Consider the following 15,042-nt stretch of genomic DNA (forward strand, 5'->3'; position numbering starts at 1 on the left):
TTCAGTTAAATTTAGAAGATATTTTACTCCTGTCTCACAAAATTTTTACGGAAGAACTTGTAAATCACTTGTAACTAAAAACAATGCTTAAGTATGCATACTTAGGAATTAGTAATGGTTTATTACTAGTTACTGAGCAGACCATAAACTAAAGGGCTGCCACACCTTCTTATAGGCATGCAGGTTTTCAGAGCTGGATCTCTTGAATAAAATCCTCAGTCAGAATGCCTGATGTGTGTGATTGATTAACACTCGTATTTGGGTTTCACAGGGTAATTTTCTGGGCTGCGATATAGGCATGTTCTAATTGGAGCATTAGCACGGCTGGGCAAGGGCAGGACCAGACAGACAGCATGTAGGATATCCGAGTGATGATACAGGGTACCGGTGATTGTGCAGAGTACCAGTGATGATTCAGGGTACCGGCGATGGTTGATGGTACTAGTGATGGTGCAGAGTACCGGTGATGGTGCAGAGTACCGGTGATGGTTCAGGGTACCGGTGATGGTGCAGAGTACTGGTGATGGTGCAGAGTACCGGTGATGGTTCAAGGTACTAGTGATGGTGCAGAGTACCAGTGATGGTTGAAGGTACCGGTGATGGTGCAGAGTACCAGTGATGGTGCAGAGTACCAGTGATGGTTCAAGGTACTAGTGATGGTGCAGAGTACCAGTGATGGTTGAAGGTACCGGTGATGGTTGAAGGTACTGGTGATGGTGCAGAGTACCGGTGATGGTTCAAGGTACTAGTGATGGTGCAGAGTACCAGTGATGGTTGAAGGTACCGGTGATGGTGCAGGGTACCGGTGATGGTGCAGGGTACCGGTGATGGTTCAAGGTACCGGTGACGGTTCAAGGTACCGGTGATGGTGCAGAGTACCGGTGAGGGTTCAAGGTACCGGTAATGATTGCAGGACACCAGTGATGGTACAAGGAACCAGTGATGGTTTAGGGTACCGGTGATGGTTCAAGGTACTGGTGATGGTTCAAGGACCTGGTGAACTCAGCATTAGCTGGACAAGACAAAGGCTGGAGACGGAGCAGATCTGAAATTTTCTACAGTGTCATTTGTGGAGAATTGATAAGCCAGTACAGGACTTGTGCCTTTTCAAGACGAAGCAACAATGCAGTCAAGAGGGCAGTCCGTCACACTCTGAGTAGTCCGTGCGGTCCGGAATTCGGGAAAGACAATACAGCATGAAGATTTTCCCACTTGATACAACGCTGTGGTTCATTGCTAAGGCTACAGTCAGAACCTAAACCTAACCCAAAATCTACAAGGTGTTCAGCTGCAAACACAATATACTACAGATGCCATTTGACCTAGACCTGTTTGGCCATTTAGCTTGCGACAATGTTACAACAGACACCATTTTTGCCCTCTTTCTTGCCGCGAAAAATTGACATGGGAATACAGTCCCTTGTGATACAGATTTTAAGTGTAAAAAGATCCCAGGCAAGTACAATTCATTCAAGCAGGAAGTAAGCATTACTACATACTTGTTTTCCGTGCAGAATCCTCGACGAAAAGAGAGGAGATGTCTTCATCCACTCCGGCCTCGTTCTTGGCGATGCAGGTGTACGCTCCAGTGTCCTCAAAGTGAACGTTACTCACGTGCACCTCGCTCCCATTGGCTGATCCAACAGAGCAAGAAAAAAACACACATAGACTAATGTTAGTGAGGGGGGAAGGTGCTTACAGTGCAGAAGAAACATTCGTGGCATTACCATTGGCAATGTTATTAGCCTTAGCATTAGAAGAATTAGCAGCATTAGCATTAACTGCCTTAGCATTAGAAGCATTAGCAGCATTAGCGGTAAAGGATAAAGACTACGATGTCGTGAGCATCAATCCATCACTCAGTAACTGTGGTTTGGGCCATAATTCCAGCACACAAACAGTTTCCAGTCATGCTGTAGCTGTTCCTTACTGGTGTCCTTCTTCCGGGGAGTGAAGGACTTAAGGCAGCCAGGAAAAACCCAGCTTTCCCACTACAACAACGTGCCGTTCCTTGTATATCAGAGTTAAGTTATTCCTACATCAAAGCGCTTCTGGAGCTGAGGAATTGGACCGGATAAAGCCTCTGGTGCATAAAGTATATTTGTTATGTTGAAATTGCCATTTAGTGACGAATTATTCCCAAGCTTCACATGCTAATCATACCAGCAGGGAAGATGAGTGCCAGATCGCATGCATAAATGATACCGTAAGAGCCAGTGCTGTTCGAAGCCCATGTGGCACCCTAAGCGAGTTTCAGTGCCGCCGCCCCCCCAGACAAAGTAATATCGGCCTCAGAATATAACATCCTAGTGACCACCTACCTCTCCTAACGTGTTGACCAGCACTGGTAAGCTTGATAAGGAGACACACCGGCGTTTACTGAGCTCACCTTGCAGGCTGAGCTGCTTGGAGAGTTTGGTGGTGATGTCCATGCCGTTCTTCATCCACGCCAGCCGCGGGTTGGGGATGCCCTCGGCGTGGCAGCGCAGGCTGGCAGTGACCCCTGGCTCCCTTACCTGGCTCTGCGGGTATACCTGAATAACTGGGGGGACTGCGTGACCCCCCCCCCCCCCAAAAAAGGGCGACGCATGTCAGGACGTGGGAGAGCAGAGCCCATGCCAAAAAAGCCACATCGCTTACTACTTAGCCAAATCTGTTTATGTTCATTAATTGTCTATAGACAAAGGGTATATGTACTGTTAACACTGCTGTCATTGCATTTCATTTGTGCGGACACTGAATGTGTGTGTGTGTTTACATGCCATTTGCCCAACTTCCATTTGCAAAAAAGTTATTTGACTGATTTTTACCATAGTGGGACATTGTTTGTACAGTTCTTATTTATTTCTCTGTAAAATCTAGTATTTATCACTTTCTGTGCTACTGTGCAAAGGCTAAACTAAATCAAATGTTTATTTGGACTTCAATCTAATGTTATATTAGATATAAAGTGATTAGTGATTCACGTTGTGAAACAGCACAGAACATTAGCATGTTCTTATAGGCAGTGAGATGATAAGAATTGAATCCCTTGCGTGAAGTAAGTATTCTCCAGTGTACAGAGTTCTTAAGATGGATGACTGATTAATCGTTGATTTGGCACGTCTGTGTGGGCTGGTTACCAACTCTAAGACAAAGAAACATCCCCTCTGACTGTGGTGGCTGTGTGGGACGCAACAGGTTCCGTCGCTGCCTCACTGAAGCCAGGACAGCACACTCACATCTGCCTTTGCATTTTCTTCCCACTAGGGGCGCAGTGATTCTCCAAATCCCCACTTTGGTTTCTAGCTCGATTCTTGAGTCACGGTTCGGTTCATACCTCAGTGTTTTTTTTTTTTTTTTGGGGGGGGGGTGGTGGTTACAGTAATTCGAAAAACCGGGCAAAGAAAATTCTGGGTCGCGATCGCTTGATCATGATTGGACAAAAATAGTCATGTGACACGCACAGTATAATAGTAAAATAATATTTTCATCATTTACATATATTATCGTGTGAAAAATGAGTTTTGGAACATTAATGACGTAATGAGAGCTCATCAGGATGTACCTGCAGTGGTGGGGGACAGTGAATCTTTGTATCACTGTTTCAGTCATGGTTTCAGAACCATTACATCCCACATCTGCATAGGTAGCTCAGTGTGAGACAGAGAGGAATGCAGAGATGCAGACATCCAGGAGAAGTCACACTGGAGAATGTTCAAGTGATATGAGATGTTATTGCCCCAGATTTACTGGTCAAATATATCCTTAATTTAACGCAATAATTAATTTGTGCTAAGCAAATGTTATTTTATTCATAGTCATGGAAATTGCTTCAGTTTAGATCATAATAAGTTTGATACACATGGGATTGCTGGCCTTACATTCTCGCCGACGCCAAACGCGACCGCGGTAAACCTCACGCTTGGTCTCCTCAGCCACAGTGTCGTGTCTGATCCCGTTTTTCTAGGGGGACTGTTTACACACATGCATGCTCCTCTGCCACCGGAATGCTCCTTCGAAGGATTTGTTTGGGAGAACCATGGGGGCATCGCGTGCAGAGGCCACGAAGGCACCATCTGCTCCGACGCCGCGCTCAGCCAAGCTACCCACACCGCTACCCAGTCTGCTGCCTTTCGACGAGAAGCAAATGGAAAATTCCAGAAAAAAAAATTCAACAAAGCACAGAAGAATGCTGTCTTGAAAAATTTATGCAGAAAAAAAACAGCCTTGATTTTTGAACTTAACCCAGCATTCTTTGGCACCACAGAATAAATATTTGAATTGTAAAATACCATGTTATAAAAAAGGTTCATGATCATTTGAGTACAATAGCTATGTGTGGAGATGTGCGATGGCGTGGGGTGCTTTGTTGCTACGGACTATGTTTCCGGAAAATCATTTGAAAAGTTGCAGCGGTTTTCCAAGGGCTCGCAATAAATTCATTAATCTGCACAGGCTGCTGTCATTCAGCGCCTTTGCCATCAGCAGCGAGGCATTTGGGGCACACTGGCTCTTTGTTGAATATTACTGTGTGACTATGTGTGATTGAGCTGCCTCTGTGGACCCGGCCTGTCCGCATAAAAGCCTGCACTCTTTCTAAAGACAAAACCCACTTCTGCCTCTCAAACATTACTGTGAAGCTCTGAATCTCACAGTAGACAAGCTAAACTTTTGTAGAATACTTCTCTGTCACAGACTCTTCTTCGTCTCTCACACACAAAAAGCCCTTCCCAGGACCCGAACGTGATCGTCGTTCTCCTGCTCATTCAGCGTGAATGTCCTCGCTCTTGCCAAGATGGGTGTGAACAGGCCCACATACAGCAGTCCACAGATAGTTCCTGTGGTAATCCCCCAATAATCTGTGGGCATTGCATGCACACTCAGCCAAATGAGGATCACAGATGCAGTTCTGGATGAAGGTTAAGTGAGGACCTGGCACAGTGAATGCAGACATTCAGGAGACGTGCCAGTCATGTGATTCTGCCTGAGCACAGGCCTCTAAAATAATGTGGCCACACAGTATTAGAGTAAGATACACTTTAAATTAATTTTGCCTTTGATATCTCATGCTCATCTAACAAATTAAACTGTTTAAGTGGCTGACACAATTCAGAGAAATTTATCCAAAACAAATAAATTGCCCACTGACAGGTCTTGGCTGGTTCTTCTTAGAATCTACAAATGGACAGCAGTAGGAACACCTCACAGATCGACCAGCCACTTCTCCTAATAGGACACACGTCCAGGCAGTGCAGATTGTACATCTTTCATCAATGACTAGACTAGATGTTTCAAAGGCTAGCTAATTTGTTTTCGAACAAATTTGAATAAGATCCAGTCATCGATTACCCCTTAAAGCTTTAAGGTCATTGTTAATTGAACGGCCGAAAGTCACAAAAGGTCGAAAAAACTGGGACGATGCTGAGTTACAGGAGATGTAACTTATTACATTATTGGCAAAAAAATATGTTATCGGTTTAGAAAAGTTATTACATTATCAACTTTTATCACATTAAGAATGAAAAAACGATTATGTTACTGGCAGTTATTACATTATTGGCTTCTACAAGCGAGCATAAATTTGAGAACGTCCATCTCCTGGCTCAGTAAACATGCCCAGATTCAAACGCTGGCCCTGTTCCCATGACTGTGGGACCTCCCCCCCACCCCCTCGCACACAGATAATCACACCTGAGTCAGTGTTTTCTCATACTTCCGCTTGCCGTAAGGGCTGGGGCCAGCGCACCGGGCAGAGCTGATGCCTCACACCTTCAGGATTGCAGTTTGAGTCCCAGCCCCTTGCCGTCTGTGGTGTTTGCCTGCACACACTCTGATTTCCCCCCAAGCTGGGAAAGGTGCCGTTAAGACAGTGCAGAGCTCCAGTCCCGGCCTGCTGGCTGGGATTGGCTCCAAGCCCCACCTGTGACCCTGTGCTCATTAAGCAGCTACACTATGGAAGGAAGGGCTTTTCTTTTTCAGGCTTATCTGTTGTGTCGACCCCGTCGCTTCTGCCGTTCCTCTAACGCTGGAAAACCTAAAGCTTCCCCTATAAATCCGCTTTTCTGGGTCACATCTCCACACAGCCATATGGTTCTGTGCTCAGGGCAAATTTCACGCCTCCTTTAAATACTTTCAGCATAAAAACATCTATAATCAGCATTAAAAGCTTTAAGCTTTCATACCACATTAAATTAGTTCATTCAGAGGTGGAGTTTTAATATTTTTTTCAGATTTAAGATTCCCGATATTTACCCAAGCCGATTTAATAGTTAGGGGCCCTTCTGACAGCATCAGAAACACGTTAAACCAGCCTGCCAATGATTTATTAGCTCTATTAGATGTTTCCAGACTTATAAACATAATAAAGCTTTGTATTTTTGTGAACCCAGACCTCCATTAAATTCCGTAAAAAAGAAAATAACTGCCTTTTGGCTAAATGTAAGTAAAAATGTTTGATTTTGCCCGTTACATTTGATTTTGTAATAATGCTCCATTGTGCTTTGAGGAAACCATGTGCAGGACTAATTATTTTGTAATTTTGGTGTTAGTGTTGACGTTGGGGGGAAATGGAGGTTTGGCCGAGATTTCCGCTAACGCCACCGTGGTGCTGCAGACGCCGTCCCCGTAAACCGCGCCATGTGATGGTGCATTAGAGGCGCATTAGCGATTACCGTTCACTCGGAGGACGTGTGTCTGTGGAAGCTGCTCGTAACCCCTGGCGTAGCAGCTGTAGTTCCCCATGTGGGTCGTGGTCACCTTGGTGATGTAGAGAGAGCCGTCGTCTCCAAAGTCCTGGCGACAAAGAGAGCTCGTCACCGACCCTGCAAACACCCTGCGAGCGGCATGCATCAGGCAGGAAATGTGCTCGCAAATTAGCACGTTAGCATAAAACTTGTGTCCATTGAATTAGAAATTGATTTTTGAGGCCAATAAAATTCATAAAAGCCCTTTAGAACTCAAGTCAAATTAAAGCTAAAGTACTTTACAACAAGCGAGCCTGAATTTGAATGGATATCTATTCAAAAGTAATGCATTTTTTACCGTTTGGCAAAAAAGTGCCCCCCATTTTAATGTGTCACAATTATTTCTAAATCCATTAACTAGCCTTGAGTCTCAGTTTTAATTGTAATTATTTGCTTTAGAGTTGGAAAAGTGGGAATTCAGGCGTGAACGCAAGTTTAAAAGAAGAGCCACAATTAAACACATCATAGCACTTAAAGGAACACGCAGAGCCACTGTGACGCATGTGACATCGGAGCAGCAGCATGCTTACCCTGCTGGAAAAAACAGTTTGACCAGCTTGAGCTGGTTGACCAGTTTAAGGTATGATAAACTGGTCACCCACCCAGTTAAATCATCAAAGAGCAGCAAGAGCTGGGACATGACCATCTAAGACCACCTCAGACCAGCTAAAACCAGTTACCAGCATAAGCTGGTTTTTAGCTGTTTTTTCAGCAGGCCAAAGTCTACAGCACCTAGAAACATACGACATAAGGAATCCGCAAAATAATATTAAACACAAGTTACAATCTTTCTGACCACTGCTGCATACAATACTAATGATGAGGCAATCACGCATGCTGAAAAGTATAGAAAAAAATATGCATTATTACATTTACAATCATCATCTATGAAGCTAATGAATTCATAACGCTTAAGGGGGCTGCACAATTAGCTAGCGGAGTATTTGCCCAGAAAATAAGAGCATCTTTGCTCTTATTTTCTGCCTGGGGCACCAGCAGCCAAGAGCAGCCAAGAAGAGAGGCAGGCCTCTTGTGAGGGATTACACGGCGCCGCCGTTTCCCTGGGCAGCCCTGCCATGGCCGAGTTCCTTCCAATCTTTTGAATAAAAAATGGATGAAGGTAAAATGAAAAGCAGGTGGTGCATTGGGGTGGGGCCAGCGGCCACCTCCCCGCAGACGCGGCCTGCCATACGCAGCTTGGCCTGCCCTCATTGTCGCCCTCAGTTACAGGGCCGGCCTCCATTAGCTTCACAGCGTTTAAAATGCAAACGGTCAGACGGTCCAGCTCCCGGCAGACCTACCTCATGAGGGATCTGAAAAACAAGATCGAGGTATTTGTTTAAACCAGTGCTGACACAGACCAAACACACAAATGTACAGATAAATATTGTCAGGCAAACAGGAGAGCACCAGTCATATGAAAGACTGTAGGAACCAAATTGGTAATTTTGTTATTTATTTCAATGCGGTGTCTTATACTGTGTTTGTAAGTTACCCCCTCTAGAGGCTGGAGAGGTCAAGACAGCATGACGGGGGCAATACCTGGTGGGTGTGGCCTGAACAGGAAGAGGCAGTCTTGACCTCATTACTTGTGTCTCCACAGAATCTCACTGCAGACTTTACATTATCTACACAATCCTAATTCGAATCAATCCATTGAAACTCTCTGTGATACATTTTTCATCAAATGCAATAAATAATACTTCAGTTTTGGATGACATTGGGTATGTGTCTGGATCTTGAGTGTCAAACCTATGTTCAGTCACCAAAGTGGTTATAAATTAGAAAGGAAAAACCACCATTAGGTGACAGACAACAGCCTAGGGCACCATCTTCTGAGGGGGCGCTGACTTAGCCAGCCGATTTCACTTTGTCTCAGACAGGGGGCGCCGGTGGTGACGCGCTGGCGTCATGTGGGCATCAACCAGCACTGCTAATTAGTGAACATGTCAGATTATACCACCATAAACTGTGTAATTAAATGCCACAACTAGTGACAAATTATAAGCAATATTAAATGTCATAACATCAGAGCAGAATCATGTTTACTGAAGAATTATTGAAGCTAATATCTAAAAAATAATCAGAATTCCCTGCATATATGCTTCTAAAAATGCCCCATGAATTGGTTACTGTAAAACTGTCTAACTAAGAATATTTCATTTTTGGTTTCAGAAAGGCAGCACATTTCATATATTACATTTGATGTTCCTTATGATGACAGAAAGTGCTCCCCGCAGATTACATACGCCAGACTCAAAGTGCGATGTCAAATTAAATGTCATTTTTGATCCATGCTATGCAGTAACATAAAACTTTTATCTTGGAAATACAAGAAACATACAATTATAATGACATATTTCTTTTCTGATTGTTATTGCTGAGTTCTGAACCCTGCAGGAATGAGGTGAGAGACATCACATGACCTTATGAAAGCATAATATGTCCCGCAGAAACTCAGAGGAACTTAAATATAGCGCTCATGCAGGAGGGAGTCAATTAAATTTCCTCACAGTTCCCACAAAAAGACCTTGCAGAATAATCAAAACGAGACATTCCGGCTGCCATTATCCTAATGGAAGTTTTATAAGATCTGTTTTATCATTGTGTGTTTTAATCTTTTGACCTGATTGGCATTGGTAAGCCCCAGTACTAAGGGTGGGGTCACAATTAAAAGCAGACACCACAGAGTTCAATGAAATTCGCTACGACGGGGGGAGCGCGGTCTGAATATTGGAGATCTGCAGTGAGATATTTTATGAATACGTTTTCTTAATTACACAGAGGGGCATACCTAGCACCTCTGGCCCCCTGATAAATGTCACATTGGAGCCCCATCCTAATTTTACGTACAATTTTACATATTCAAGGGTCCCTGTGAAGTCCTGGGGCCCCTCAATCTGCTAGGGTAACCCTGTCCCTCCCACGGCCCTAATTACGCACAGAAACTTAATGCACGGAATATTAAGAATAATCTCAATTCCCTGCGTATATACTCTTAAGTTCTTTTAAGTGTTGGTGTCATTAAAACATCCTGGTAGTTCAATGCACCTGTTGTCATTTGGTGTCCTCATTATGGAGAGTAGTTAGTGTAAATCCAGAGCCACAGTCCAATTCGGATCACAGGCATTGATTTAGTGGCATCATTAGTGCACAATGGATTTGGGGGAATTGCGCCGAATTTAATTATTTTCAAAGACGGCTCCATCACATAAACACACATCCGTCACTTTGTCCTTGTAAAAGCCTGACAGCAGAAGACTTTCTGATGGAGACTGAATGAGTTTATTTCTAAAACAGAACAAACCGGTGCTTGGCACTTTTAACAGCGGAGATTCACGCACACATGTATATGTATGAAATGGAGATTTATAGGTGTGTGTGTATAATATGGAGATTTATAGGTGTGTGTCTGTATAATGTGGGAATATCTCCTGTGTTCAGTCCACAAGCTTCCAACGCTGAGGTATGAATAAATAAACAATTCCTGGCCTACATTTCTACCTTTCTACATGACATATCTCTGGGAAATGAAATGCCAGTTCTCCCCTTTACGTTCGCAGTGAATAGAAGTTTTATGAAAATGTATACAGGTTACCAACACAATGCATCTCGTCTTCCGTTAATGTAATAAGGTGACGCAAGCCAGCCAGAAATGAGTTTCCTACAGTGCACACGCAACAGGACATTAATGGGATTTGATATACCAATGAATTCGGCATTCAGATAGGTAACCACATCGAGGTGCTGTTAACGCTTCTTGTTATTGCCCCGATCTGTTTAAGAAGCGACTGCAAAGGACCTTGTGTCGGTACCGAATTACATGCACGTGGTGCAGAGGAGCCACGACTGTACTGCGGCAAAGAGGGCCGACCGATCCCCTGAGATTTGCGCAATCAAAGGACAATCAAACGCAGGAGTATCAGTGCAGAGCGGCGTAGAGAATAGTGTCAGTGCAGGAAAGACCTGCGTAATTACTGCGGGGGACAGATTAAACAATCGGAAAGTGTTCCAGTTAAAGGGAATGAGGGTGGACATATATGAAGGGTCTATTCTTTATATATTACTTTAAATATACCACCAAATCATAAACATACTTGAGCTATTGCTTTGGTTAGGAAATGTACACATGAGATGTTGCTAGGAAGACACCAAGATTTACTAGGCGGTAATGGCGGTAATGGTCTCCATCTTCAGCAGTCAGAATCGACTCCTTTCTGCATCAGACCTTTATGTCACAGTCCGCAAAGCTTTAGAGGTGTGGGCTAGCGAATAGAACCCAACCCCGGGGCAGCTCTTACTAACGGGCTCTAGTGCTGTCTGGGCTGAGTAATGGCCTCGCTGCATATTGACTACAGGGGGCGCTCTAGTTGTCGGCCTGCTGCTATCACTGAAGAAAAATTCCTTTTATAGTTTAATTTAATATATTTATTATAATATTATATCTTCTGTATAATTCAGTTTCTAACATCCTGTACGTTATTCTACCACAGTTAGTTTTTGCGACTTTTATACCAAAAATGACCGGTCACTCTCCGTGTGCGAGCCAGTGGCGGGTGATGATACAGCGATTAGGGTACAGTGCACTGCACTGCACTGCGAATGCTGCAGTCCACACTGGCCCTTACACTGTCATCAACATCTGCTGTTATATTAGTAACAGTGATATTAGACACTGACCTTTTCTCTCTTATGCCGGTGGTGACTTAATTAATCTAAAGCGGAACTGTTTGGCATTCCCACAGGGGGCGCTGTGCGTCTTGTTCAATGCATAGTGATTCTATGTGTGCCGAAAAACCATTGTCCAGCGCTGGAGTGTTAACGGCTGAGTGGCCTTCATCCCCCAGGGCCATTTTGTATGACTGCGACCTTCCTGCGTCGGCCTTTGGGGGACTCGGACTGGGCGGGGATGGAGGGACATGGGGCAGGGAGGTAGGAACAGGAACTCTGCGAAGGGGAGCGGAGAGGAGTTTAACAAAGTGAAGTGGATCCGTAACTGTGCTGCGGCAGAGAGAGCCGGACCTACCCCCAGGATCTGCACAATCAAAGGACAACGGAAAGGAGGAGTATCAGTGCAGAGCGATTATGGCGTAAGAATGCGGGGGAAGCAGACACAGGAAAACCAAAGAGGTGGGTCACGGGAATATCTGTGCGTGTGGGGACCCAAGGTCTGGGGGCTCCCTATTGGCCCAAAATGGTAACTACACTGGGAGGGGGGGTTGACTTTTTGAGTTGGGCCCCAGAAACAGCAAACTTACCCCTGACTGGGTATCAGGCTGTGGGAATGTTTCCAGGAGAGGAAACCTAATATTTGGGTGGGTTTGCACTGGAAATCATGGTGGGAGCATGAGACTCAGCAGCCATCCCTCGTGGCCGAGGTCTGGCCAATCATGGCCGACGTCCCTCCCTAGGCCAATCCCGGCCGACGCCCCTCCCCAGGCCAATCGCAGCCGACGCCCCTCCCCAGGCCAATCGCGGCCGACGCCCCTCCCCAGGCCGACGCCCCTCCCCTGGCCAATCACAGCCCTCCCCAGGCCGACTGCGGCCGACGCCCTCCCCTGGCCAATCACGCCCCTCCCTAGGCTGATCGCGGCCAACGCCCCTCCCCAGGCTGATGCCCCTCCCCTGGCCAATCACGCCCCTTCCTAGGCCGATCGCAGCCGACACCCCTCTCCAGGCCGATCGCGGCCGACGCCCCTCCCCTGGCCAATCACGCCCCTTCCTAGGCCGATGGCGGCCGACACCCCTCCCCAGGCCGATCGCGGCTGACGCCCCTCCCCTGGCCAATCACGCCCCTTCCTAGACCGATCGCGGCCGACACCCCTCCCCAGGCCGATCGCGGCCGACACCCCTCCCCAGGCCGATCGCGGCTGACGCTCCTCCCCAGGCCGATCACAGTCCTCCCCAGGCCGCTCGCAGTCGCCCCTCAGGCATCACTCACGCTGACGTCCTCCAGACGCAGGTGATTGAGGATGCGGTCGTGGCGCTTCCAGATGATGGGGGGTCGCTGCTGTCCTGTGACACCGCAGGTCAGGACCACGCTCTGGCCCACTGTCACCGTGGAGACGCTCACTCGCAGCTCATTGGCTAGGCTCAGCTGAAGCACCCCTGCATGGGCGGAAAGGGACATCAGCACGGTTTGTGTTTGAGTATGCGTGCCACACCGGGAACATGCAAATACCGGAATAAACAAGAATGGTGTATAAAGAGGCGGAGGAGTTATTCAAATATCCATTAAAATGCACACCATCTCTCCAGTTGTTCCTACCACATATGTTGTACAGAAACTGCCAATATATCACATATCCTCTGGGAATAAATTGGCATAAAATGATAAAACACTATTTACATACCCAAAAGAAACAATGCATAACAGCTTTAATAATTTTATTAGTACTGCTGACACTATTTAATACTGACAATATGACATGCCTTCAAATATTCAGTGCCGCAGGTAAATTCTGCGGCATTAATTTCCTTATGTTTATATGAATACATGATGTTCAGATCTGACTCCTTTTCCTTTGTGCTCCAGCAGTCCCCTGCTGCAGAAGTTTCTTTGATTTACCACAGAAATGCCAGCTGGCAGCGAGCGGGCAGCCGGATGGACCACGAACGCAAATAGAAACTCGAGTGTTTTGTCATCTCTACTCTGTGTATCGGCGGAGGTCAGCTGGCGGGGTCACAGCCCAGCGGGACAGGTGTACGAGTCAGCGCTTCGGCGGAGGAAACACAATCTGGCGTGTTGTAAACACAGCGCTTAGATTGTCCCGGTACAAACGGAGACCTGGATCCGGCTCGGACATCGAGCAAACGCTCTGTCTTCTCATAACAGCCACTCGAAACTATTATAAATAGCCATATTTCTCAATCTCAGTCATGCTGATGTATCAGAGGGATTATGTAAGATAATGGATAATAGATAAGATTTTAAAAAACATATTTTATCCAATTTACGCCTTGACCAGGCGCAGATCTCTTTTTTATTGTGTGACGATCACTCGTGTGTTTTTAATGCTTCCTGTGGTTGAACTATGCATGTAACTGAAGCCGAAGGGGAAATTACTCAATTTGTTACACTTCTGGAGTCAAACGAACAATGGCAATGAAAAGCCGGGTCTGGCCGCAGGAAGCTGAGGATGGCAACCATGGGGACCGCGAAAAGAATGAGGGATCAGTCTTAGAAGGATGTTAATGTGCTGAAAAAACACATCACACAGCGATAGGGATCCGGCTAAAGAGAACCACCAAGCAAGCTAAAAATCATGCAAGCGTAACAATAATAACGACCAATTAATAATTTAATTTCCATTAATTACAATCGTACATTTAGCTGAATTGCATTTTATGCTGAAAATGTCAGAAACAGCCAGGAGCGTAGATAAACAGCTGAGTCAGAAATGAAATTAAGCAAAGGAATGAGGATCGCGGAATCAGTTCATTTGGTTGTTTAATGCAACGTGGTTCTATTTTAAAACTCATTTTTAACTATATGATATATCTCTGCTGACACAGGTTGAGATAATAAGGAGCTTTCTCCCACTCCGAGTCGTAAGCAATCGCTCCTCATTGGAGGCCTCTTGGGGCGCAGCGCTCTTCGGTCTTTCTTTGCAGCGGGAGGAGCAGGCGGCTCTCGTATCCTCCGAGGGGCGCTGGCACAGCTTAGCGCATTTGTAAGACTTGGTAAGATGTAAGAGCGAAGGTGCAGTTTTGAGAGCCGAGCTCTCTAGGAGGGAGAAGTCGGGGAAAGAAGAAAGTAACCCGCTGGGAGATACAGCAATAACACGCAACGAGTGCATCTCCCTAAATGAGTTACGGTTCGGCATAATACACATATTCACGGTGCGCTAAACTATGATGACGCGTCTCTGGAGACTTTACACCCTGGTCATAAATGCACACGTGCAGCACACGAGCGGATCCACACTCTTTGCCCAGTTGAGGGCAGGTTAGCTTTAAAAATACATTTTGGTGCAGCCTTTGAAGTGAATAAACACGTCAAAGATCCCAGCGAGCGCTTTGATAAATCGAATAAATTGGGAGGAAAGCATAAAAGTAAAAAGAAATGCTCAAGACAACAAAAGCCGGTGTGGAAAAGCACATGCGAATTTTTGCTGCGTGGATATAAAATATGTTTCCCTGACTGTTATCCAAGTTCGGCTGCGCAAACGAGCCTGCTACAGAACAGCAGAAGTTCAAGGTTTGACATTCATGACGGGCCAAATAATATGTAATTTACAGAATGTCGTTGTTTTAAAAAAAGGGGGAACTGGTAGCCTAAATGCTTCATAAGCACTGTGATGTTGGATTTTCAGGG

General features: G+C 45.7%; 1 protein-coding gene across 3 annotated transcripts in view; it reads right to left on the reverse strand.

Moving 5' to 3' along the window:
* Positions 1-15,042, reverse strand: part of LOC111833616 (follistatin-related protein 5-like) — a 91,212-nt gene that overhangs the window by 15,009 nt on the left and 61,161 nt on the right. For all 3 annotated transcript variants that reach the window (XM_072697870.1, XM_023792129.2, XM_023792099.2), the window contains exons 7-10: positions 12,667-12,833; positions 6,654-6,774; positions 2,390-2,551; positions 1,500-1,634 (exon numbers count right to left, since the gene is read on the reverse strand). In XM_072697870.1, coding sequence (XP_072553971.1) covers positions 1,500-1,634; positions 2,390-2,551; positions 6,654-6,774; positions 12,667-12,833 — 585 coding nt within the window. The remainder of the gene's footprint in view (positions 1-1,499; positions 1,635-2,389; positions 2,552-6,653; positions 6,775-12,666; positions 12,834-15,042) is intronic.

Source organism: Paramormyrops kingsleyae, chromosome 12, assembly GCF_048594095.1.
Source record: "Paramormyrops kingsleyae isolate MSU_618 chromosome 12, PKINGS_0.4, whole genome shotgun sequence".
NCBI lineage: Eukaryota > Metazoa > Chordata > Actinopteri > Osteoglossiformes > Mormyridae > Paramormyrops > Paramormyrops kingsleyae.